The following is a 25,777-nucleotide window of genomic DNA, read 5'->3' as shown; positions in this document are numbered from 1 at the left end:
TCAACTATCCTATTTCTATGCAAGTCAACCCTCCCTCCTATTCTCCTTCCGATGTGTATTATGTACGGGGGCTGCACGCAAATCAAGACACGCTTATGCTGTAGCCGTACTGTATAATTCATCAGTTGTATTACTTATACGTTTTGCTGGACATTGTGTAAAGGCAATGAAGAATACATACTGTGAACAACTTATGTTTATGTATGTACATGAATGTGCATGTACAATGATGATACAGAAAGCAATACATCAAATCAAATCAAATCTTATTATGGTTTTCAGTTTTTAATGCAAGAGACATATCGATCACCCCCCCCCCCCCCCCCCCATCCATTCGATTCTGGACCCGTAACTACCATAGACCACGTAACCGTAATACAGTGTATGTAATATCCGCAGTTATCATATTTCTAATGTAACCGATTAAGATATAATATGTGACACTGCACCTCAAAACAAACAAAAAGTCGCCAGACATGAATTTTTAATTAAGACCATATTCTGAAAGAGCAGACTTTAAGCTTTAAAATGATGTATAACTCAAATCAAATGGACTCTCCTAACCTATCTAAATATTGGAAAGAAAGCACAAACTCAGGAAAAGTGTGAACTGAGAAAAGAGGCTCTGAAGTACAATGTCTATTCAAGCGCTTAATCTTTACCAAACCGTGCTGGCTGTGCGATGAATGGGACAAAAAACAGGAAGTAAACCACCAGAGTGACAACAATGAAGGGATTATCAGATTAAACTGAAATCTAGCATGCCTCATTAACACATTCTGTCCATAATTAATGCCAACTTTCAAAGCAGTAGCACTATCCTTTCAAAAGTTATTAGAGTTGAAAGTGAAGAAGGCGGACAAAGTTTTCCAGAAATGAAAAAGGGATTCTAAAGAAACACCTAATCACACTCTTCTACCAAAAATGCTCGATATAAACTGCTAAAAAAACACACTTTCCTGCTCGTTTTATGATACCAAATTTTAGCGTAATGTAAAAGAAGACCCGCTCTTTCAGAAAATATGAAAAAGTCAAGTTCGGCTAGGTTGACCCATTTCACTTATTTTCAGTCCTCACGCAAAATCAGTGTGTGCGACTTTATGTTCGTTTTGAGGTGCATGGTCACATATATCCCCCTGTATGAATATAATATTGCCAACAAAATGTGTCGAAATATATTGTTTAACTGGGTACATTAGCTCAATTTCGAAAATAGTCGTGCTAAATTACTGTTAAATTTATGTTTGTATGCGATACGATTCGTAAGTTTCCTCAAAAGAAACAAAAAAGCAATAGGAATCTATTAAAGGTATCAGAAACTGAGTGATGGGTCAGTATCGAGTCAATTATTAGGCATACGGCATCCCAGTTATTGTAGATTACACTTTTTTCTTACTTAAATAATTAAAGTCTCATTAACCAAAAGCTGCCAGCAGACTTAAATGTCTATGTCAACCTTGTTGTATCATAAAATGCATATCCTCAAAAGTTGAATACCAAACACTGCAGGTGAGCACCAAAAAAATAAAATAAAAAATGCAAAACTATAAAAATATTCTACTATATTATTATCATGTGTTTATTGACCAGATTGCACCAAACACACACACACACACACACACACACACACACACGCTATAATGAATATATAGGCCTATAATGTTTTCGATAATAACAACGACGATAACACCCTCGGTAATGTCTTAGATCGAGACTGTAACAATGTACTTGCCGTCAGCATCGACGAGGGATATCTCTGCGCACTTCACGACGTTGACGTCATCGTTTATGATCTGGAGAACAAGTTGGCGGTCTATGAAGAGCCAGAGTTCGTCACCACCACCAACCCTGATCAGCTCTGCCCCCGTGTAGTGGAAACTGGTACGCAGAGCCGTAGTGAATCTGGAGGAAAGACGCCATGACGTAACAATGGTCTACATGAATACTGGTCGGTGATTGGGTTATGATGCGTTCACGTGATTGATGAAGCGATGATGAAAATCAATATATTGCAAGCAATGGCGTCTTTTTTAAGGTACATGTAATATCATTTAAGAATTCACCTGGCTGTCGACGGGCTGGAAAGAAGTGGTTTGTGTCAGTGTGACAATATAACATGACAAGTAAAAAGATTTTGATCGCAGAACTTCTTAAGCGCCTTTTCTAACTATTCTAAAAAAAGCTATAATAGAAGTACAATCATCCCACATGCTCTCGTTATATCAATTTTTGTTCTAGCAATTTTAATTGTAAGTATCTCAGACTAACAGATAATGAAATTAATTCATTACTGTTCATATCTCCTGAAGATAGCTATTTCATACAGTCCAGACACATGAATGAATGTAATTTCGTATGCACATCTATAGGCCCACACCTATGTACATATCTCTATGTACACAAACGGTTCTCTACTTCATCATTGTAAAGTGTCATCATCACTTTCGTTTTTTCAGGTTTCCAATTACACTTGTATATCATATTATAATTAATTAAAAAAAAAAAGTCTACCGGAGTCAAGGATCTCATAAATCGGATACTGCCTGTTGCACACTATTAGACTCACGATTATATGAATGACAGACTTTGGATCTGAACTAGAAAATCACAGTAGCCTCAGAATTAACATGCTTGTTTATTTGAGATCCAAAGTCTCTCAGTCGCATGGTCGTGAGACGTGTACATAGTGTGCGGCGGGTTTTAATAATTCTTCTCCCACGAGTGCTCTGACCGGCCTCACGCGTTTCGTAGCCACATTGCAATAAATCATGTACAGGTGGTGTTAGAAATTTACTGAATATCTCAATCCGCATGCTCCTTTTTTCGAGATTAAAAAAAAAATCCAACAGACATAATGCCCTCAAAGCTCCGTTGTACATTGTCATGGCCTTGCAAGAAGTTTAGTACTGAGCATTATGTCAATAGGCATGGATAACGAAATAATACTACTCATTATACACAGAACAGATGAAATGCTGTAGGCAAGCTCACCTCATATTTCTGCTGAGACGCTCGCAATCAAGTTGTCCTTCATCTCCAAAGCCTTTCCCGTCGATTGGAAAATAATTCGATTCCCACAGTCTTTTGGGCAGAGCAAGAACCAACGACAAAAGTGGCAACAACATAGATATTTGAAATGGTGTATCTTTAAGGCCGTGTTATCACAGTTGCTTCCACCCCCATAAGCAGACACATCATACGGACATCTTTCAAAACGACGATATCAACTCTATAGGAATTTTTAAGGAGAGAACTTAATTTGCATCTTTGATGTCTGTACGGATCAGTAGGTTTTACGAATCATAACAAAAAATTACCACTGATCTATAAAGACATTATTGACAACAAATAAACTTGACATAGAACGAGAATCAAAGCACTTGTAGCCATGTTGCGCTCGTGTTTGTTTGTTTTTACCTGTGTAGGGAGTCAGTGGCTATCCAGGGTACAACGAGCGTAGATTTGAGTACTTTGTTGGTCACGTGAGATCTGAACCATGACGTAATCGTCTCGTCATCTGGGCTGTCTGTCATGCGAAGCCACGCCCCTTCAAACGCATCGATGACGTAACTGGGACTCTTCGTGTCTGAGATGCTCAGTGAAGAAAAGTCGTTCGCGGCGTTGCTGTGATAATGGAATTGAAATTAAAAGGTATGAAGGGAACCGCTACGTGTTGTTATCTCAACTGTATCTGAATTTGTGTTTTAAGAATTGGCTGAATACCATGACAAGCGGTGAGAATGTGTTGCGGTTGACTGGTCTGAAATGAACAGAATACACAGCAACACACAATAATAAAACCTTGGTATCCGTCACTTAATAACGATGATAATGGCTGTAATAATATTGTTAATGAAAACAATGACAAAAATAATTAAAAATAGTCTTAATATTCATGGTAATAATAACAGTAATAATTACAATGACGATGATAATGATAATGAAAATAACAATAATAGTAATTGTTATTATAATACTAACAATGACAATTTATGTGACTTAAGGCGCTAAATCCATCTAACTTACCTGAAATCATAATGCGTCACGGAGACCAAAGCGTCTTGTCCGTAGAATCCTGAAGTGTAAATTAACAAAGAGGGTGTTATCGTTCTTTTCTTATCCCTAATAAAGATAAATCATAATTTGTCTCGACGCTCTTTTTTGTGTGTTCTTATACGTGGGATTAATTGCCAGCGAGGTTATCGAGACATAGCTGAAAACATGACACTTAGCATTTTTGAAAGCTCTTGGGGTTAGTAAATTTTGGAAATCTTACACTGTACGATTAATTAATATTGTCTATATAACATTCTACGTTATGAACATAAATGGAAGAGCTTTAAAAGCACGTTTCCTTTCTGTTCAAAATCACACAGAAGGAAAATGAAAATGGACATATTTCTTTTTATTGAATTCAAAAAATGGGATAGAGATAATTTTTGTCTAAACGTTCTTTTCACCGTCAAAGTCCCTGGAAGCAAAGATGCAACGCAATTAAAAAAGAATGGATAATACGATGCCCGATATTATCTGAAAGTAGGCGTTTTTCTACTCCCCTGACAATAACCTGATTTCTGGACTGCTTTGAAATGCGCCCTTCTCTTGATATTGAAGCCAGGAAATATCTTTAAAGAGAAATATTATGAAAATGTTCTATTCCTCTCTAGTTGTGTATCTCGGTGAAAGTTTCAATCGCCTCACTGTGTTTGAATGCCAAATCTCCCAAACAAAAGTTAATCGATATAACTTCAAAGGATACAACTATAAAATAATGAAGGTGATACCAAAATCATCCATGTTCAGTGTTGAAGGAACAGCCCGTGATATTTCATTGTCCTCTTCTACAGAAACGGAAAAACCACGAATGTGAAAGGGGGAAAAACAAGAAGGAAAGGAAGAGGGAGGTCAATAATGACAGCAAATATAAGGTTTTGTATTAAATGTTATGTAATCTTGATATTGATCTACTTAAAAGAAAGTTATAATATTATTTGTGATATGGATTGAGCTTTTAACTTTTGGGAAGATACTAAGAAACCCCTTGTGAAATAGTACAGAACAGACCTAGAGAAATTCAAAGTTTGTTTGATAAAAATCAGCTATGGAATGACTGAGACATTCGAAAACAAATTAAATCAAAGAGATCATAATAAAAGGTGTGTCCAATCTTTTATTCTGATTGCGCTATTTGGGATATCCCAGCCATTTCAGAATGGATTTCTACCAAATAAACATTGAATTCTGCTTGAAATTCCATGCTCTTTTGTGTTCCATAATACGTTTTTGACTATCTCACCAAAAATTGTTTAAAAAAAAGACTAGTTAGATCTCAACCAAAATTATACGCTTCATTTAAAGTTCGAAAACTATACGATTCCTAAGTAAAAATTGCGAATGAATATTTCACATACCAAAGGAGGTACCTTGTACTCTTATCCTTTTTTTTTATTATTTGATGGAATCAAATAAATAAAGAAATGAATCGTGCAGTGGAAAGGTAACAAACCTTGCAATCTATCATAAAAGTAGTCAGCAGCCAAGGCATAAGAACTGTCATGGTGGTATTTAAGATTAACAGAAAACTTCTCGAACATATATGGATTAATTATTTCTAGTTCTCAAAGCATGCGCCTATCATAGCTGACTGGACAAGTGGTGTCATGCTATCACATTCCTGTGTAGGGTAGATAGGTATAAGCAATGCACAATAACATTATTACATATTGCATAGTTCTACTTTATCAGTATTTTGAGTAACTGCAGATTTCATTCCCCTGAAATTGTGAATTTCTTTTTTAATCAATTTCTTATGCTACTTTGTTGGACTTCACTTTTTATATTAATCATCACAATATTGTATTTTTCAAGTGTCACTGCAATCTAGTGCAACAAATGACCAAAGACAATTTTTGTAAGATTTTTTTTTTCGTTATAAATAACGAGGAAATGTACTGTAGAGTCTACTAGAACGCAAAGAACCAGCGCAATTTCTGCAGAATACTATAAAAATGTTAGTCCTATTTTCAGATAAATTTTGAGATCTAGACTCCTTGTGGAATACTTTGGAAAGACTCATTGGAAGTCAACATATTACTCTAATATATCACTAATTTATCGAAAATCTTACGAATTCGAGGAGTGGTCACGGGAACAACTAGGCCCCTCCCACTATCTCGCCCTCCAAACTTCGTCGCCACGCTACAATGGTACACCGTGTCATCTTCTACACCGTCAGTTTCGTTGAACACGTGGAAAGTAGAGTTTGAGATCGTGGCTTCGAGATCTGTCGCACTGTCACTCGTACACAACACATGAAATTCACTGAAGAGAGAGAGAGAGAGAGAGAGAGAGAGAGAGAGGAAAAAAACAACAGCAACAATAGCAGGAAGAGAACACCCGGTGATTTGAAACTGCACAGACAGTGATGGGTAATATTTATAGGGGAGGAATAATATTACGAGAAGTAAGCATTTGGTATTCACGTCTTATCTTGCCTTTATAACTCTCACCGACAAAGGAACATAAACGTGTTTCCTACTGGATTGGATATCTAGGCTAAAAAGCTGTTGCACTGTTCGGCACAGCATGACTTGTGTGTTAGATCTCGCGTCCGTATGATTTTGACGTGAAAGAGCGCAGACATTTTCTCGTCTCCAGTTCTATTCAGAATGTTTGCACTACCAACTAAGACTTCGCGGTGAGTGTATGTACAGGCACTTCCTACCTTACCGTCTTCATGTTTCAACTTTGGAATTTCTGCAAGTTATGTCTTTTACTAACGCGACGATGGTAGCACCGGACATTTTCATAGCGTCTCCATGCAGAGCAAACCGCCAACGTTTAACCACGCAAGAAAATCGTAAGTAAGAACAGCATCAAACCTGACAAATAATATATAACCGGTACTAGTTAAGTAAGTATAATCATCATTGCAGCGCTTTCATAAAGAACGTATTAAAAGCAATTAAGATGATAATAATGAAAAGTAGTGTATGATCATTGTTATTAATAATATTATTAATATTAATATCATTATTGTTATTATTGATTGTCATTTTTTATTTCAGCAATTTCAAAGCAGAAAGGACTCAAAGCAATCAGTGATTATCATTACTATTACCATTATTGATGTTATCATCATTATGGTCACATCCAATCAGCATACTCAATGGCCCGAATTTACGAAGGTGATACAATTGAAACCTATGGTTTAAACCATGGTTTCAATTTGTATGAAGCGCCAAGTGTTACATGGCCTATTTCGTTACGAAGTCAGTCATTTCGTCGACGAAATGACTGACTTCGTAACGAAATATTAGTCCATGTAACACTTGGCGCTTCATACAAATTGCCAATGGTTTAAACCATGGTTTCAATTGCACCTCATTCGTGAATTCAGGCCTGTGAGGTTGGGAGGGAGGGGGGGGGGGGGGGGGGGGGGTTAAGGCGTAGCAGTCATTAGTATTGATAACATCTTAGTTTTAACATGAAGTGATGGTACCGGTACCTGGGCTGGTCGACAGCCCCGGGGTAAGCCTCACTGGGAATATCCCAGGTGACTACGATTTGACGGTCAGCGGGAGTAGTGACGTGGAGCACCTCCGGAGCTGGGAAGGTTGAAGAAAAGGTTGAAAGGTTTGAAAGGAGGTTGAAAGAACGCCACAGGGAACTGCATCATTTCAGGGAAAAATAATTGTATATTATCCTATTGTAATTTTCTCGTACTCAAATGAAGATTTGGCCAATCAACGTGCGTTTAGAGAATCCAATGTAGATGCGAAACATTCAGAACTCTTTATTACCTTGAGAAAAAAGTCCAGGAGCCCGGTATAGATTCATGGTTAGTTGTTTGTTTTTTTTGTGTGTGTGTGTGCGTGTGTGTGTGTGTGTGCATGTGTGGGCGTGTATGTGTATTTAAGTTATCTTTAACATGGGAATTCATCATGCAATTCACCTGTTTATGGGATTTATATGATAATATATGATTTCATAATAAGATAAAAACGTTATCAACTAGATAAAAACAAACCACCAAATTTTGATTCTGCACAATTGTATGCTCTGGGGAATCCTTATATTAGGCCTGCTAGGAAAATGGTATTGTTGTTCTTTGTGGTTTAGTAAAAGTTAGAAGATACGGAACTTTGATGTAGTTGAAAATATCTTTTTTATCACAATTCGACACTTACTGCACAGGAATTCAGACACGCTGGTTGAACTGTTAGTGGAGTTATTCGCAACGCTCGAAGAAGCTGATACAAAGTCGAAATCTCTAACATATTCCGGCGAGGTGCAGACACCATCTTGAACAGAGCTTGCAACGGGAATGAGTGCGTTATACACGGAACACGTGCAGTCCAGTGGAGCCCCGGTCAGTTGGCTAAAAGCAGAAATAGTAAACGATAATTAAATGTATTGGCTATGATATGCTTTACCTAGTATTTGTGTTGTTGTCGTTGTTGTTGTTGTTGGTATCCAGCAAAACTTTACATAATAAATGCTATTGCTAATTAGCTGTGTGCGTGACAAGGCCTGGAAAGTTTACATAAAACAACAAACGTTAGAACGGAGAATTTTTAACAAACGCCTCAATAGTATTCTTCTCCAACAATCATATCAGAAGTTGTTGTATATCGTTATGATATGCGCCAGTTAGCCACAAGCCTAGTTGTGTGAGGTTCCGCACAATGCTGGACAGTCAACCATCAAAGAAGGAGAAGTGATTTCGCTTCTGCCTTTAAGATGCTAAATACGCTTTACCAATACTTAGATTGCAGTTATGCACTGCAAAACCATTGAGTTTTGACAATATTACACATGACTTTTCAAGACTTCCACGAACTGAAATTAGTCAGGTAGCATCTTGGCTGAAATAACACTGACTAAACATAAAGCAACGTAACAATTGGTGTTGCATCTGATTGACAAATTACCCTCCATCGACATAAATAATATTTTAGGTCGATATAAGGCAATTTGTCAATCAGTCGAACTGAAAACACCTCGACGGAAGAATTTCATGAATTTGAAGAACAATTATTTTTATTTTTTTTTTATTTGAAAAAAAAAATCTATAAGATCAATTTTGCTTGTATTATCATTCACTGTCAAAATACGGCTGTCATAGTTGAGATACATGCGAGTAGTTGACTGTCAAGAGGACTTAAGGCCGTGTCACACCAGCCTTGCGTGCGACTTCCGAAGAACATTTTTGCTATCCGGAGGTCCCCGCAGATGACCCGCAGATGACAGTACCTAGCATGTATCTCAAAAGTAGTTACCCGGAGGTGCGCACGCTGGCTCTATTTACCCGCTGCCAAAAAAGGCCCTGTCACACCAGCTAAGCGGGCTTATTGCGTATGGGGATTTTTCAGCACGCAGAATAATTTCTGCGGCCGGACAAGGTTTAGGGCGAGTTTGGCGTGGGTATTACATGATAAACGCGTGATACCTAAGTCCTTCTTGCGTGTATTCCGTTGAACTGCATGTTAGGCGCGTGGGTGTCACGTGATAGCTTCGTGATAGCTTCTTTTATGTCAGTTACGGGCGACATACGGGCTCTGCGAAGTATCTGCGCCACAACTGGGTGTTATCGGCGTACTAGTCGCCTGCGAGGTGAGTGCTAGCCTGAACAATAGGCTGGTTCGAGTGGATGGGCAAACAATCATTTGTCAACTAGCTTTCAAGAAGTGAAGATGCCCCGTAGACGGAAAGTGCACAAGGGCAGAGAACGTCCAGTGGATGGACAGCCACAAAGCCCGGAAGATTAACAGCAAATGCATCAAATTGCTGCTGAAGTCCATTCGGCGGATGAAGTCCTGTCCGAAAGGGACCAGGTAGTCCTCGACGCCACAGAGGACAGAGGACAAAGAAGAGAATGAGCCCACAAATGGCACGCACTCCCTTCACATAGGCATAGATCAGCGGGCAACTTACCTACTTCAAGTGGGTCAAATGCCTGTGAATTGCGGCGGCTACGGCCCTCCTACGGGTGTTCTGCGTGGAACTCTTCGGGCAATCCTCGCGACTCATCCGGAAATAGTTTTGGTCATGCTCAAAACTTTGCTGCGGGAAAATTGGACTAGCGTGCGCACCTTCGGGCAACTAAGGACGAGATAAGTGCTAGGTATTGTCAAGTTCGGGCCAACTGCGGAGAGCTCCGGGTAGCAAATTTGTTTCCCCGCAAGTCAAGCCGCAAAACTTTCCCAGATACGGTATGACAAGGCCTGGAGCATGCTCAAAACTTGTTCCGGAAGAGTCACGGGAGTTGCCCGTAGAGGTACGCGCAGAACACAAGTAGGAAACCCTTACCGGTAGCACCTCACAGGCAACTCCACAGCAGGTACTTCGCAATCCCTGTAAGTCGCTCGTAACAGAAAATGGATCGGTTTCAAAGCTCTCACGCGAGTCACACGGAACGCACGCAAGTAGAAGCTATGAAAGCAGCACGCGTCTAGTAAGTAAGAAACAAGTGCGAAAATTGCAAACATTCTTGTCCGCCCGCGGAAAATCTTCTACGTGCTTCAAACTACCTCCTCGCCACAAGCCCGTGTAGCTTGCCCGGACAGGTGTGACACCGCCTTTAGATTGTGGCTTTTATTCTGTAAAGAAAACGTTTTGAATTCCTGCATTGTACTTACATGACGTACAAAAGAAAATACTTACATAATTGTCAAAGATGGGAGATCGTCAAAAGCAGCGCTCCCGATGAAGGTGATAGGATTATATTCCAGATAGCTTGAAACAAACAAAGAGAGAGAGAGGAAAGGAAAAAAAATAGTGTAATTTGAAAGGTAAGCATAAAGCCATGAGTGTTAGTGACACGTACAAATATTATATATATATATATATATATATATATATATACGTTGTTAGATACGTTTTGCACTAATTTGAGTCATTTAAAAAAGCAATAAAGGAAATAATTACGTTTGATATACATTTCAGTGTACTATATTCACAGTAGCTGTTGTTCTGTAATGGCAGCATTGTTAAGAAAATACAAATATTTTTGATATACAGTTGATGGTGTCGTCACAATACAGATGGAAATCAAAATGACGTTTATCTACTTTCACATTCAAATTCATCATGTACGCAAATATTAGTAATAGGGACAGATCTCGTCCTTTCTCGAAGAAGGCTTGGCAGGTTATGATTGTAAAACTAAACAATATATAAGATTACATTGGAGATGTACGTGTTTCTGACATGATGATTTTGTTTGTTTGATATCGCGTGAGGGACACCTATTTCTTGTTTTGATAACTTGATGGTAGCAAACAGAAATACATGGGGGGGGGGGGTTGTAATAGTGTTAGGATGGGCCATCAATATTATGCTTAGTGCAACTCATTCACCAAATACTGGGACTAATTTCATAGCCATTTGACCCCTATTAAACAACAACAAAACAAAAACAAAACAAATAATACAACGAATCAAGAAAAGATCAAGAGACTACATAACGGAGCTTACATTGCTCGAAGCTTTGGCAGGTTTTGAAATAGACCAGCTGGTATGGAAGTGATGTCGTTGTTTCTCATATTTCTGTCAACAAAAGGGTTGAATTCTTATGATATCGATAAAACATGAAAAAATAAAATAATGTCAATGACATCGAAAATGCCTAGATTCGAAAAAAGGCTTACACACATGTATAACTGCTTATGTTACACTCGGATGGTTATGGTACCATAGGTAGGTTTGTACATTTTAATCCATTAAGATTAACATTAACTGAAGAATATACGAAAAAGAAATCGTATTAAACTAAAACATATGAAAAGTTTGTTTGCAAAAACCGATAAGTCCATATTTGTAAAATTGAGATATTTGTTATTAAAGGTCAAGAAAAAATAAAGAGAATAATAAGAGAAAATTTGCTTCATTTGACCATAATTTCAAAAATGTACCTTTATGTTGTGACCACTATATCATTTAAAATGTATTATTTTGTACTTTATGACAGAGACCGTACTTCAAAATATTCAAAAATGGACTTATCGGTTTTTACCAAAAAAAAACCTCTTTTCATTAAACCGTTGCACACCACCAATGACATACGCATAAATGACACTTCACCTAGTATGTCATGTATATGAAGAGTTTTTATCACAAAGTTAATTCATGTTGATTAGACACATTTTGATAAAAGCTCCTAAAATCAAACATACAAATAAAACAGGATGTATTTCATCATGTTCTGTAGAATATATTCCTTGTTATTTTACAGGTGAAGCTTACTGAGAAGGTTTAATTTTTCTTTATCTGTTGACGGACTTACTTTGAAATGTCTAAAAACAGCATTTATCTCATTTTGCAATCAGTATAGAATGTATACATACATACACATAGTATTATAATTGCACTGCATGTAATTTTGCTATAAAGTAGGAAGCATTATTTTGCGTGTGTGTGTGTGTGTGTGTGTGTGTGTGCTTGTGTACGTGTGTGTGTTTTTGTGTGAATTGAGGGAGAGACAAAGGATTAAAAATGGACGAACTGGGAGAAGAAAATGAAGTTTAGAACTTAAGTAAAGAGATACTTACATTATTTCTACCTCCGTCATTGAGTTGAACACGTTCCCATGACGAAATGAATGGATGTTGTTGTTTTCAAGTACCAGTGACGTCACAGATATTGCTGCAATTTCAGGCTGCTGTGTAATCCTGTTCCCTGTAATTGTTCTTTATTGTTTGTTGACGTGGACAAAGATTACATTAGTAAACTAGACATAACGTACATAATTGATATGCGATTATCATTGATCGTATTTTGTTGTCTTTCTTTATCTTCCAAATATCTTTTGTGACCTGTAAGAAGCTAACACGAACAACAAATAAAGATAAGCAGAAAAGAAAAAGAGCATTTTCTGGATTCAATTTTACATTTTTTGTGTAGTGATTTTTTTTTTTCATCTTGAATATCTCATAAACCTCAAGAATGGAAAAAGTGCATTATCCTGATTCGGATTGAGCACGTTGGAAATGTAGTCATACCTAATTTTTGTGTCCTATTTTTCACTATTTATAAGGAAACAGAAAATTCAGATTTGGACTGCTTTTTTGGCGACCATTCGGAATCATCTCAAAACCCTCAAGGATGCAAGAATTACATCATTCGGATTTTAATTCAGCATCAGCGAAATATGGTGAAAACATCACAAAAAGGGGGAAACATAGGGCAGACGGTAAAACAATGATACGCCCAAAAACTGACTTTGGCACTCAGACTAGCAGGCCTGGGTAAACTATCACCGTATAAAGGAACATATTGCTTCGGTGCACTTACCCGGTGAGCAGTGAATAGTGATTGAAACCTTAAAGTCAACCCTCGTTCCCACATTAAACCCAGTCGTTCAATTTCACTATCACTTACACAGTAGAACACGATGAGAGGTCTTCAAAAACTCGACCCGATAGCCACTCAATATTAGTTGAAGTCATCGATCTGCACAATACAAGGTAGGTTTTTCATAAATTGAAATTGAATAACATACATAGTGGTGATGAAATAGCTCATGAAAAAAAATGTGACATGCAATGCTAGCCCGTTGAGGATTTTGCTACAACACGCATTTCCCATAGACACCTGCCCGAGTGTAGTCGGGACTAGTCCTCAACGGGCGAGTAAAACCACACGCACAAACATCAGCACACACATAGACACCCATCATCATAATGTTAAGATTGATGTCTTACAATGTTTTCGCATATTAATTTTTACCTGAGAAAATTCAATTCCCTTTATACGATATAGTTTTTGTATTTTTCTGTTTTAGAGCCAATGCCAGAGAACAATGATCTAAGCGTTTTTATCAGAAATTCTCTGGGGTAGAAAAAGAAAGAAACTTATATACAATAGAACATTGCTGTATTAAAGGATATATTTCAGAAAAGTAGATATAGAGACGCAGGGGGTCATAAAAGCTGCACCAGAGCCCACAATCGCCTCCATAGTCATGACTATCCATATTATTAAACCTATACATAATATGTTGTAACATGTAATCGTTTTTCTTGTCTGAAAAAAAAGGTCCATGTTTGCCTCTCCATTACAGGGGATGTCAACGAATAACAATATTAGCGTTAACCAATAAACATAATGAGATCATAGACAACTTACAATTCAACAACCGTAGATGAACCCCCCAACAGTCTGTCCTCTATACTCGTTATATCAGCGTCAGCGAATACCCTTGAAGAGATCACATGTATCATTGTGTTTAATGTACCATGGCAACGACGCTGATGAAAACTGTTTTTCTTTTTTTTTATCATATCCTCTAGATGAACAAAAAAAAAAACCACCATACAATTAAACATCATACATGAGTCAAAGCATAACGCTACCATCACATTGATGAGAGATTACAATATACTTCACACTTCAACTTTATAGTGAAATGTTTTAAAATGTTCAACTAATGATACCTTGTACTGGAAACTGTCGAACGTTTCACATGAAACAATGTTACCGCGATGATTATTGATGGGGCTTGGCAAACGTGAACGTATATTAACAGTATATATTGAGGGATCTAACAAACTGGTAGTAATTTAAAAAACAAATGAAAAAAAAAGAAACATCAAAATGGTCATCGTGTGCGCAAAACATGTAATTTCCAATTCTTAAAGGTTAAACAGATAAACAGGCATACATTGTACAAGCGGCATAATAGCTGTCGTAATTCCTTACTTAAAGGAACACATTGTAACACAGTGTGTTCATAGTGTGGTCACAACATAATCAACTACTCTAAAATTTACAGTGTGGAGATGATTTCAAGCTGATGTTTGGTTTCCACACAGTGTTCACATGGCAATGTCATGTGTCACACTGTGATCTGATGATTCTTAATGTGTTCACACTATTCAACAGTGTGAAGAGATTTCATACTGTGTTCACACTGTGTTTCTCAAGCTGTGGGACACTGTGTTCTTTCCAGCAGTATACTGTACTTACAGACTCTCAAAATTAACATTGTTGAATGCCATGTCATCAATGTGCCCGATCTGTACATCCTTGAAGTCTCTTGAATGCAAAGACATAAAAACAAGAAATGTTATTATGAATATACATTTACTACGCATAACAAGCATGAACAAAATATTATTTGTGTAATATAGGTTAAACGTATGCACAGCAGGACAATTATCATCACATAATGTGTATTACATTTTAAACAAGCTAAATGACTCCCACCATACGTGGAAATGAAAACAAAAAACAAGAAGAGAACAAACATAACTATTCCGATTGTTCTTATTAAAGTTGTCCGGGTGGAATAGTAACAATACTTGAAAACATACTTAACGAGAGCTGTCTCTACCTGTTCAATTTAGGTAAGTGTGTGTGCATGAATGTGTGTGTGTGCATGTATGTATGTGCGTGCGTGTGTGCGTGTGTGCGTGTGTGTGGATGAGGTGTGCGTGTAAAGTTTGATATAAACAATCTTGATATTCAGAGAGGCTTCAGCAAGCCTCTTGTGGGTAATGAAAACAATGAACTACAGACAAGTAAAATGAAACAAAAAAAAAGCTAAAGGAATATGACTTATACTTTCTCTGTGTATGTATTGAGAGGAAATAGTTTTAATATATTATGACATTGTATGCTCACACGTAGTTCGAACTTCGAACATTGTCGAAAGCGGCTGACGAAATGTTCATTACGCCATTCCCATATGTGAAAATCCTGTTATGAATAACAAAAGCACAATTATAGCGGGTTAAAAAAAGGTAAATTTAAAGGATGTTGACATATGTCAAACATGATTGAGGGTAAATAAAGAAGGTAAAGAAAACCATTCGTGAAATCAAAGAAATTGACAGTTTTATCATAGCGGAATTGAGATCTTGATTTTAGTTTCATAGTTATTATTAAATTTTGTTTCATAATAACGCCGAAAGTAGACCCTTGTCATTTGATGTTTTATTAATGTAGAAACACGAGAGAATCTAGGAACGAGAGAGTGTTCACTGAGCGCTTTACACAAGCGCGCAGCTGTTGCATACACACACTGCAAATGCGAGCTTTTGTAAACACGCGTAGCGTTAGTACCGGGCCCTCGGCGGGCGTGCAAGGGAGCAAATCGTATGGATCCAAAATTGCATGGATATTGACGTCATAGTGAAATAGGACGAATAATCAATGTCAAACAAAAATGACAAGAATCTATTTAGGCGTTTTATAAATCTATGTAAATCTCTCTCTCTCTCTATCTCTCTCCCTCTCCCTCTCTGTCTTTAATAAAGAGAGAGAGAGGGGGAGAGAGGGAGAGAGAAGAGTAGGTTGTCCACGTTTTGTCAAGATAACAAGATAAGAAACAAAACTGGAACAAAGTTCATGCTGTATTCACCAGAAAGGGCGGAAAAAAAGAGAAATAGAAAGGGCGGCGAGACGCTCGAAAATTTGTGTGCAGAAATAAACCGATGGTGAATACAGCACAAACTTTGTTGCAGTTTTGTTTCTTATCTTACGTATGTATTCTATTATCATAAGAAGCATAGGAGCAATACATACAGCTTGTCGATACTGGAGTCAATAAAGGCGTAGGAGTCGATGAGGACAATTTTGTTTCCCTCGAGATTAAATGTCCTGCAAAAATAAATACACACACATACAAAAACAAATGATGCAAACTATTCAAAGTTTACGGAAGGGTGGGGTCGTTTTAGTGGCCTACAGGATCCACCCCTCCCCTCTCCAGTCCTACAAACATACAAAATGATGACTGGAAAATAGGGGGTATCGAGCCCTTTTCCGTCGGAGGGCGGGAAAAAAGTGCCGACGCCTTTCCCAGCATGATTACGATTGCACCACACTGTCATGCACCAACGAAACACACGTCATGCACCGACAAAATATCTGTCCTACACCGACAAAATATTCTTGGATCAGCACCGAATGAATACAAGCTGTTCACGTCATGTTTGTCAACTCCAACCCTCGTGTCCCGGATGGACAATTTTATTCCACCCCACCCTGGTTTCACGAAGGCACATCACGGTTCTCCATCACAACACCAAACCATATTTAGTCCAAACATGTGCCGAATGTACCCCAGTCTACAAATCCTGTAGCGGTCACCCGATATCAGTGTCGCTTCTAAGCTGCAGCTGCAGCGCTAATGAATTGTTTGCTGAATAACAACACTGGACGTATCAGTAACCACTCTACAAGACTTAGTAGTTATACTGTGTATTGCATACACACACAAACACACACACACACACACACACACACACACACACATATTTTGTTTTCCATAAAGAAAAAAACACATAATGTAAATGAGGTAATAAAGAAGGTTAGTATATTCACTAAAGAAATCAATTTTTCTGCTCTCATCTCTTCTCTAAAGCAAACTGAAACAAAAATTTGAATTGACTTGAATTGAATCCATAAGAAATTAGGACATTGCTGAAGTTTAATATGATCCAGCTGCTATGGAATTTCTAGCATATTTCAGTGATTAAGTATTATCAGAAAAGGCCATACTCACCCAATGGTGCAGTCTACTATTGCGTGACTCTCGATTAGCGAAATTCGGTTCCATCTCAAATTCCTATCCGAAAGAAATACACATTACATTAGTATTATACAGTTAGAGAGAAATTTATTGTACAGAATAAAGAAAAATAAATAGAAGATATAAGCGATTAGTTACTCTAAAGAAATCGTCGAAACATTAACATATTGTAATTGGTATTCGTGTAAAGAGATATATTCTTATTAAATGTACAGGTCATATAGGCGATGTACTACAGGGCAATCCTCAATAAAGATGTGGATCCCTGGTGCGAGGACAAATGCATGGGTACAGTAAATGTCATCTACTTTAAATCTAATACACTGTGATTAGAACCACAATATCATGACAACTCATTCATTGTGTGTAAAAAGAATACGGAACAAAGCATTTTGTGGCAGAGTTTTTGGTCAATTAACAGTTGTCCCGTATTATAGTGAAGTGTTCATTTATACTCACAGTGATGTAGACCTGAAATTGTAGAATGTCCCATTCCTGATAACACTCAACCTGGAACCATAAAACAGGCTGAGAAGACATAGAGAGACCCATCCAGAGAGAGAGAGAGAGAGAGAGAGAGAGAAATTACAAACAAAAACAGAACAACCAAGAAATAAAGAACTGCGACCGGGCCCACAATAGGTTTTTAATCCCTTTTTAATAAGAGTATATATATATATATATATATATAAGAGTAAGATATATATATATATATATATATATATTTATATATGAAGAGTTTGTTCGCAAAAAGCGATAAGTCCATATTTGCCAAATAGAGATATTTGCGATTAAAGGTCAAGAAAAATATAGAAAATAATAAGAATGTTTTTCTTCTTTTGACCATAACTTCAAAAATGTACCTTTACATGTAGTGACCAATATATCATTTAAAAGGTATTATTTTGTACTTAATGACAGAGACCGTACTTCAAAATCTTCAAAAATGGACTTATCGGTTTTTGCGAACAAACTCTTCATATATATATACATGTATATGTATATATGATAAAGAGATACATAAATAAATAAATCAAAATACAGATACATAAATAAATAAATAAACAAAATATTTACACGTATATATAACACGCATGCACACACACATGCACTCACGTATATACGTGTATATACATTATATATACATTGAAACAAAGAAAGGAAAACTGACCAGAAATAAATAATAAAAATAGTGACAACTATGAGCATGAACAAAGAAAGTGGGTTTTAATCGGGATTCGAAACCGAGACCTTCGGATTACTAGAGCAGTGCTCTGCCGACTGAGCTATTGAAAGCCCTAGCTCGGTGTTCGTCCGAAGCTATAGTGTGTGCATTGGTATGTGTGTCACACACACGCACGTTGATCTGGTATAAACCCAAAGGATGTGAATCGACTTTGGAATAAATGCGAGGGATCACCGAAGCGATGCAGTTTTTTTTTTTGTAATATATATTGAAACAAAGAAAGGGAAAACTGACCAGAAATAAATGATAGATAGTAAAAACTTTGAGCAAAGAAAGAGGGTCTTTTTTTTTCTCCGAGCTGCTTTGTTTCTGTTTGTATGTTCGTAGACTTATCGGTTTTTGCAAACAAACTCTTCATTTTGTCTCATTTTATCGGGGATGGCTAGTAACTGATCAGTTGGAATCAGTGGGAATGCTTGGGAATGATTGTTCCAATTCTTATTGGGTTCATTTAAGAGTACATTATTGTTGTGTGAAAACTATTTGCTTCAGAACGGTCTCATATTCAAGTAATGTGCAGTATAATGCCCCGCCAATGTACAGGCATGCTAGCCTGGAACCACTAAACTGCACTTTAACTGTGTGAAATAATTTTCACACAACAATAGGGAATGTACTCTTAAATGAATTTTACAAGAATTGGAACATTGAAGTAAATGACGTGCATTAAAATAACATCTGAATATTCAAAAGCACATTTTACTTTATTTTCTTTATATGCGAATGTCATATTGAAAACTTTCGCGGGAAATGTGAAAATTACTATGTTTGTGTGAGGGAGCTGTTATTATTGTTGATGTTGATGTGTTTTCCGCTTTTTCGCATAGAAATGGAGACGTTGGTAACCTTGAAACAGAGAGAAAGAGAGAAATGAAATGAAATGAATGTTTAAAATGTTGAATTTGGACAAAAATGAAATTTATTTGTCATCATGCACTGTAAAAACATCGATGTTAGATTTAACACCACTGTTAAATCTAACACCGATCAAACTTCAATAAAGGACCACACCCACAGGTGTTAAAAATGCACTGTGATGGTGTTGAAAAGTGTTCACTTGACACTTCGTGGTGTTAATTTGACACTGTACCTGGTGTTATTTTGACACTGTACTGGTGTTAATTCAAAAATGACACCACATGGTGTTGATTTGATATTTGTTGGTGTTAATATCAATGGTTTAACACCCGTCCAGCTTCAATAAGAGACCACACCAGCTGGTGTTACTTTGGTGTAAATTTATTTTCACATTTTTTCAAAAATCTAGTATTTTAATGTAAAATTCTTGATCGTCTTGTTTAAATTAAAAATCAACAAGAAGTGCAGTTACTAAGAAACTCTTCAGAAAAAGTTTAAAATTTGGAAATGACACCCGGAGGTGTTAATTTAACACCATAAATGAGCACCGAAAATTTAACACCAGCTCGGTGTTCACTATTTAACACCGGACTTTTTGCAGTGTGTTCACGATTATATTCTGAAATTAATATAGGCACTTACAGGTAATATACGCGATTGTTGTGGAATGTTCCTCCCATTGGTAGTTCCGTGATCCTATTCCAGTAGAGGTAGAGATAGGAGATGCTGCTTTGGTAGGAGAATGCACCTTCCTCTATAGTGAGTGTGTCGGCATACCCCATCTCGAGGTAATGAATTTTGGTGTCTCTTAGATGGTCCTTCTCTAAACGTGGCATATCGTTGGCGAAAACGTAGCTACAACATATGAGATAATGACGGCAATGTTAATTACGACCGAGCTCCACAATATGAACAAAAAGTATGACCCCTTGATTTTATGTCAGGACTCAAAAATTTCGTATCGAGGAGTCAACAAAATTGATATTGGTTTAACTTTTTAATTGTTGTTTTACTACCCTTCTTTTCCATTACTCCTGAGTTTGGTATCATAAAATCAAAAGGAAAATACATTTGAGCAATTGTTCTTCAACATTTTTTTTTTCGAGTAGTAAGAGACCCTTTTAATGTCTTGATATTAAAAACCCTTTGAGGATTCGTCACGTTCATTTCTAGTAACTTTTAAAGGGATGATTTTACCGCTCTAAATGTTGGCATTAATCATGATCAGAATGTTCCCATAGAGTATACTTAATTACAGTCTAATCTGACAATCCCTTAATTATTCCCTTTAATACACCATGTTTTTGTCCCATTCATCGTGCAGTTAGCGCTGTGTGGTGAAGATAAAGTGCTTTGATAGATCCTATACTTCAGAGCCATTTTTTTTTTGTCTGTTCATACTTTAATTTCAGAGTCTGTGTATTCTTTACAGTATTTCGGTAGGTAAAGAGAGTCCCATTGAATAGAGTTACACGTTATTTTAGAGCTTTATTAGAGTCTGCTCTTATACAGAATCTGCCCCTAACTAAAATCCCTTACTGGCGGTCTGTCGTTGCTTTTGTGATGCAGGGTCACATACATTGTATGAAATAATACGTCTTCTTTGTCTGTCTCTCTCTCCTTTTTTTTTCTCTCTCTTTTCTCATCTCTCTCTCTCTCTCTCTCTCTCTCTCTCTTGCAAAAGTGTGATGAAAGGAATAAGTTTATTTTTTATCGTAAATAATAAAATAAAAAAGGTAACAAGATTAAGCATCTTAAGTGAGAGATCGATTCAAGAACAACAACTTAGAGAGCATTTTAATAGTTTTACAACGTTGCATTTGCAGCAGCCATCACGGTGGCAATGACATGGAAACAATGCCATTGGAATCGTTTATTGGGAGGCTCTGCTGTATATAACATGGCTTTTATACGGGCATTGCGGGTCGAAATTGGGTAGAGTTGTGACAGCGTGCCGAAATAGGAACAAATGAAGGAAGCGAGGAACGACGTCAGCCGTAGGATTGTACAGTATTGTGTAGGATTTTATGATATATACACACACAGCTGAAACATCATCTTTGCTTTCTTTGCAAATAATCATACCTGTAATAATATAAAATCATACTCACAACGTATTAAGAGATGTACACCCCCACAATGCATCAGTAGGCAAGTAGTTCAAGGAGTTGTAAGCCATATAAATGTATTTCAGATTAGGTAGGTTTCGAAACGGCCCCGATTCCGTGAACCGGAAGCTGTTGGACCCAAGATCGCTATGGGGAAGATGGTTCGTGGAATAAAAGGGAAATAGAAAAGCATATTTGAAATAACGGGATATTTTTCCATCACGTATTGGTTTTCTTTTCTAGGCAGAGGGCATAAGGTAAAATAGTAGTCAAGTATAGGTAAACGAGTGTACTGTCAATGAAGTAGTGAGAGCCTCGACGCCATGAACAGGCACGGCATTATCGTAATCAGAAACGACAAATAATCACAATTTCAATTGACAAATATGTAAAACATGCTTTATTGTGAAATTATTCATCTTCCATTTTATCGTGTCATTGATGCCATTTCTTGATATATACATTTTTTTCATATCATGACGACGTATTCATCACTAACATGCAGAAAGAATAATGGCAATTATATTGCAGTGTTCTATACTTTTAAACTGCCATCACAAAAACTACAGAAAGAGAAATATAATCGTCATAATACTAAAAAATATATATACTTTAAAAGGATGGTGTATAAAGTTCGGTTGAGAGCTATAACTTCATGTTTCTGACATTCTTTGGTGAGAAAATGCAAAACCTTATGAAATATGTAAGAGTATGCAATTCAAAGAAAGATTTCATGTTTATTTGATTAAAGGGTTTTGAAGGTTTCGATTCAATTCAATTCAATTCATTTATTTTCATTCTTCTTTTTCCAACAAAACATAAGATAAATCAGGAATTACATTATAAACACAAACATTTTCCTTTACAAAAGATAAATGATACTTATAGACATAAGAGCGCATACTGGCAAAAAAAACAAAAACAAAACAAAACAACAAAGTCATGCTTCAGTTGAAAAAAAAAGAATTGAGATGTCCACTAAAAACAAAGCTTGTATATTGTGAACCACTCATAAAACTTGAATTACTTATTTACAAACACTTGTCACAAATGTGATATACGACAGGACGCCGGGACAAAAGAGGAGAAACACAACAACATGACACAACTTGCCTGAATAGATGAAAAGAATGGAAGGAGAGAAAGAAAAAAAGAGAGAATGAGAGAATGCCTACACGCTGAATAAGGGAAATGGAACAGGGGATGATTGAGAATGTGCTTCATAGAGTTGGTGCTACATGCAGCTGTGCAAGGATTGTGATGGCTACTTCATTACGTAATAATGAATTCAGTGATTGAATGATTGGTGGATGGATGATGAACCCTGAGGTTGACGAAACATATAGCTAATGGAAAAAAAAACATATCAGAGAGGATTTAATAGAAAAAAATTCAACTTGCGCTTAAAAGAATACAAAGATGGGGATTTTTTTATCTCACATGTTAGTGAGTCCCAAAATCTAGGACCGGTGTATATAAATGTATTCTGAGCCTATAATGTTCTCAAGAGGGGTAAATGAAACTCATTAGATGAAACTCATTAGATTGTCTAGTGGAATAATTATAAAAAGACTGGTTCCGTGGGAACATTGAATTGAAAATACTGGGAAGTGCATTTACATTGTAATCAAACATAAGCTGACCAAGTTGAAAAAAGTACAAATGTTTGATTTTCAAAATCGTATATTCAGTAAATAATGGCTCTGTATGGGAACGTGGCGGGACACCACAAATAATGCGAAGAGCCATTTTTTGTAATAACAGTAGTTTATTTAGTAAAGTTTGATGGGCACTACCCCATGCTAGGAGTCCGTAATCAAGATAAGGAAAAATTAGGGAAAATACAACGTCAACAAAGAGGGCAATGGAAAAGAGGACAAAGAGGACAATGGAATATGACATATGGTTTGAGATATCCCAAGCAGAGCACTCGTAATCAAAGGTGGAACCCACTTTCTATGAGGATCGCTTTGTGTTACTTTGTTTTGAGGTGACTCAGCCATTTCAAAAAACCGATTTTTCACCTAATAACCTTCGAATTAATCTTCGAATGGTATATCTTATGTTTTTTCTTTCTTGGTATCTCTCAAAAAGTGTACCGAATGGTTGAAGCAATTAATATCTACCTAAAAACAAGAAATGAAAAAAAAAGATGTATCGATCATGTAGACATTAAGGTCTTCACACTTTCTATGTACTTCGTGAGCCGGAAGAGAAACGAATTGACCTTTCAACTCACATTTGTACGATGCTTTGAGGGAATGTGTGTTCCTCTATCGTCTCAATTTCACAGTTTTCGAGTCTTAATGTCTCCAAAGTTGTAATCTCGGTGAAAGTTCCTCTTTCTAGGATGAATATCTCGTTATGTTCTAATCTCCTGCAAGAAATACAAGTTCACGGTGCACAAGTCGGAAAGTTGGATAAGTCGCAGAAGGAAAAACAAATGTTACGTGATCATTCCACTGAAAGACGGATATCACAAAAGTCAACTTTTTCCTTTTGACTTCAAAATCGACATCACGCGATGCTGACTGTATTAACTATTTTATACAAAAACAGTATAACAGCGATATGCACATTCACACAGTTATGACATTATAGAGAGAACATCCAAGATTTGGCCTGTAGAAATATGTAGAAGTATAGAAATATAATATGAACTCGGTAATAATACCCCCAAAAAAGAAATGAAAATGCACAATATCCGACGCTCCTGTTCGTCAATATGACGCTCACAGGAATTTCACAAATATATATTTTTGAAAAAAGACATGACGAGATACAGTATAATAATACATACCTTTTCCGTCTTTTTCTGAGTAAAGCGTACAAAACATTGTGTCGGTTTCATGCGTTTTAAACCTGAGAGTGACACGCTCAAGAAATTTCAACCAAGATTCCAGTCTGACTTTGCGTCCACGGTGACGTTACCAACTTATCCCGTTTCGTGCCGAAACCTAGTGGTCTCCGTGTTAAGTCTATGGGCATTTCAGAATTCAGTATGGAACTGGTTAAAAAAAAGTTTCAGCTGACCGTGTGAGATACTCGAGTAACTTACAATGTCTTCAAAGCAATAAGATTCCCTTTAGACGACAGGCAATCCGGAATGTACAGCAGGTCATTGTAGTCCATGTCTCTGTGAAATGAAAATATTTGTGCTCGAAAGAAGTTCGTGTCGAACATTTGCTTATTATTTCATGTTAGCGTTTCTCTTCATTTCATATGATTTATTATTCGTGTCTATGTGACCGTGCTCCTCAAAACGAACATAAAGTCGCACACACTGATTTTGCGTGAGGACTGAAAATAAGTGAAATGGGTCAACCTAACCGAACTTGACTTTTTCATATTTTCTGAAAGAGCGGGTCTTCTTTTACATTATGCTAAAATTTGGTATCATAAAACAGGCAGGAAAGTGTGTTTTTTAGCAGTTTATCTCGAACATTTTTGGTAGAATAGTGTGATTGGGTGTGTCTTTAGAATCCCTTTTTCATTTCTGAAAAACCTTGTCCACACTCTTCACTTTCAACTCTGATAACTTTTGAAAGGATAGTGCTACTGCTTTTAAAGTTGGCATTGATTATGGACAGAATGTGTTAATGAGGCATGTATAATTTCAGTTTAATCTGATAATCCCTTCATTGTTGTTACTCTGGTGGTTTACTTCCTCTTTTTTGTCCCATTTATCGCACAGCCAGCACGGTTTGGTAAAGATTAAACGCTTGAATAGACACTGTACTTCAGAGCCTCTTTTCTCAGTTCACACTTTTCCTGAGTTTGTGCTTTCTTTCCAATATTTAGATAGGTTAGGGGAGTCAATTTGATTTGAGTTATACATCATTTTAAAGCTTAAAGGGATTGTACAGTTCTGGTTGAGACATAATTTCAGGTTTCTAACATTTTTTTTCAAATTTTTGGTGAGATAATGAGAAACCTCTTATAAAATATGAAAAAGCATGTAATTCTATGAGGAATTCAACGTTTATTTGATGACAATTGGTTTTGGAATGGCTGAGATATCCAAGAAAG

At 36.8% G+C, this 25,777-nt stretch overlaps 1 protein-coding gene across 1 annotated transcript in view; it reads right to left on the bottom strand.

Annotated features, from left to right (window-relative positions):
- Positions 1-25,777, bottom strand: part of LOC139723420 (uncharacterized) — an 83,426-nt gene that overhangs the window by 39,059 nt on the left and 18,590 nt on the right. The window contains exons 10-16 of the mRNA XM_071634666.1: positions 20,283-20,495; positions 16,528-16,602; positions 14,968-15,036; positions 8,190-8,380; positions 7,508-7,607; positions 3,418-3,624; positions 1,733-1,902 (exon numbers count right to left, since the gene is read on the bottom strand). Coding sequence (XP_071490767.1) covers positions 1,733-1,902; positions 3,418-3,624; positions 7,508-7,607; positions 8,190-8,380; positions 14,968-15,036; positions 16,528-16,602; positions 20,283-20,495 — 1,025 coding nt within the window. The remainder of the gene's footprint in view (positions 1-1,732; positions 1,903-3,417; positions 3,625-7,507; positions 7,608-8,189; positions 8,381-14,967; positions 15,037-16,527; positions 16,603-20,282; positions 20,496-25,777) is intronic.

Source organism: Diadema antillarum, unplaced genomic scaffold (genome assembly GCF_040938485.1).
Source record: "Diadema antillarum isolate AM-2024a unplaced genomic scaffold, OU_Dant_1.0 scf00000189, whole genome shotgun sequence".
Taxonomy (NCBI): domain Eukaryota; kingdom Metazoa; phylum Echinodermata; class Echinoidea; order Diadematoida; family Diadematidae; genus Diadema; species Diadema antillarum.
This window is presented reverse-complemented; position numbering and strand designations above follow the sequence as displayed.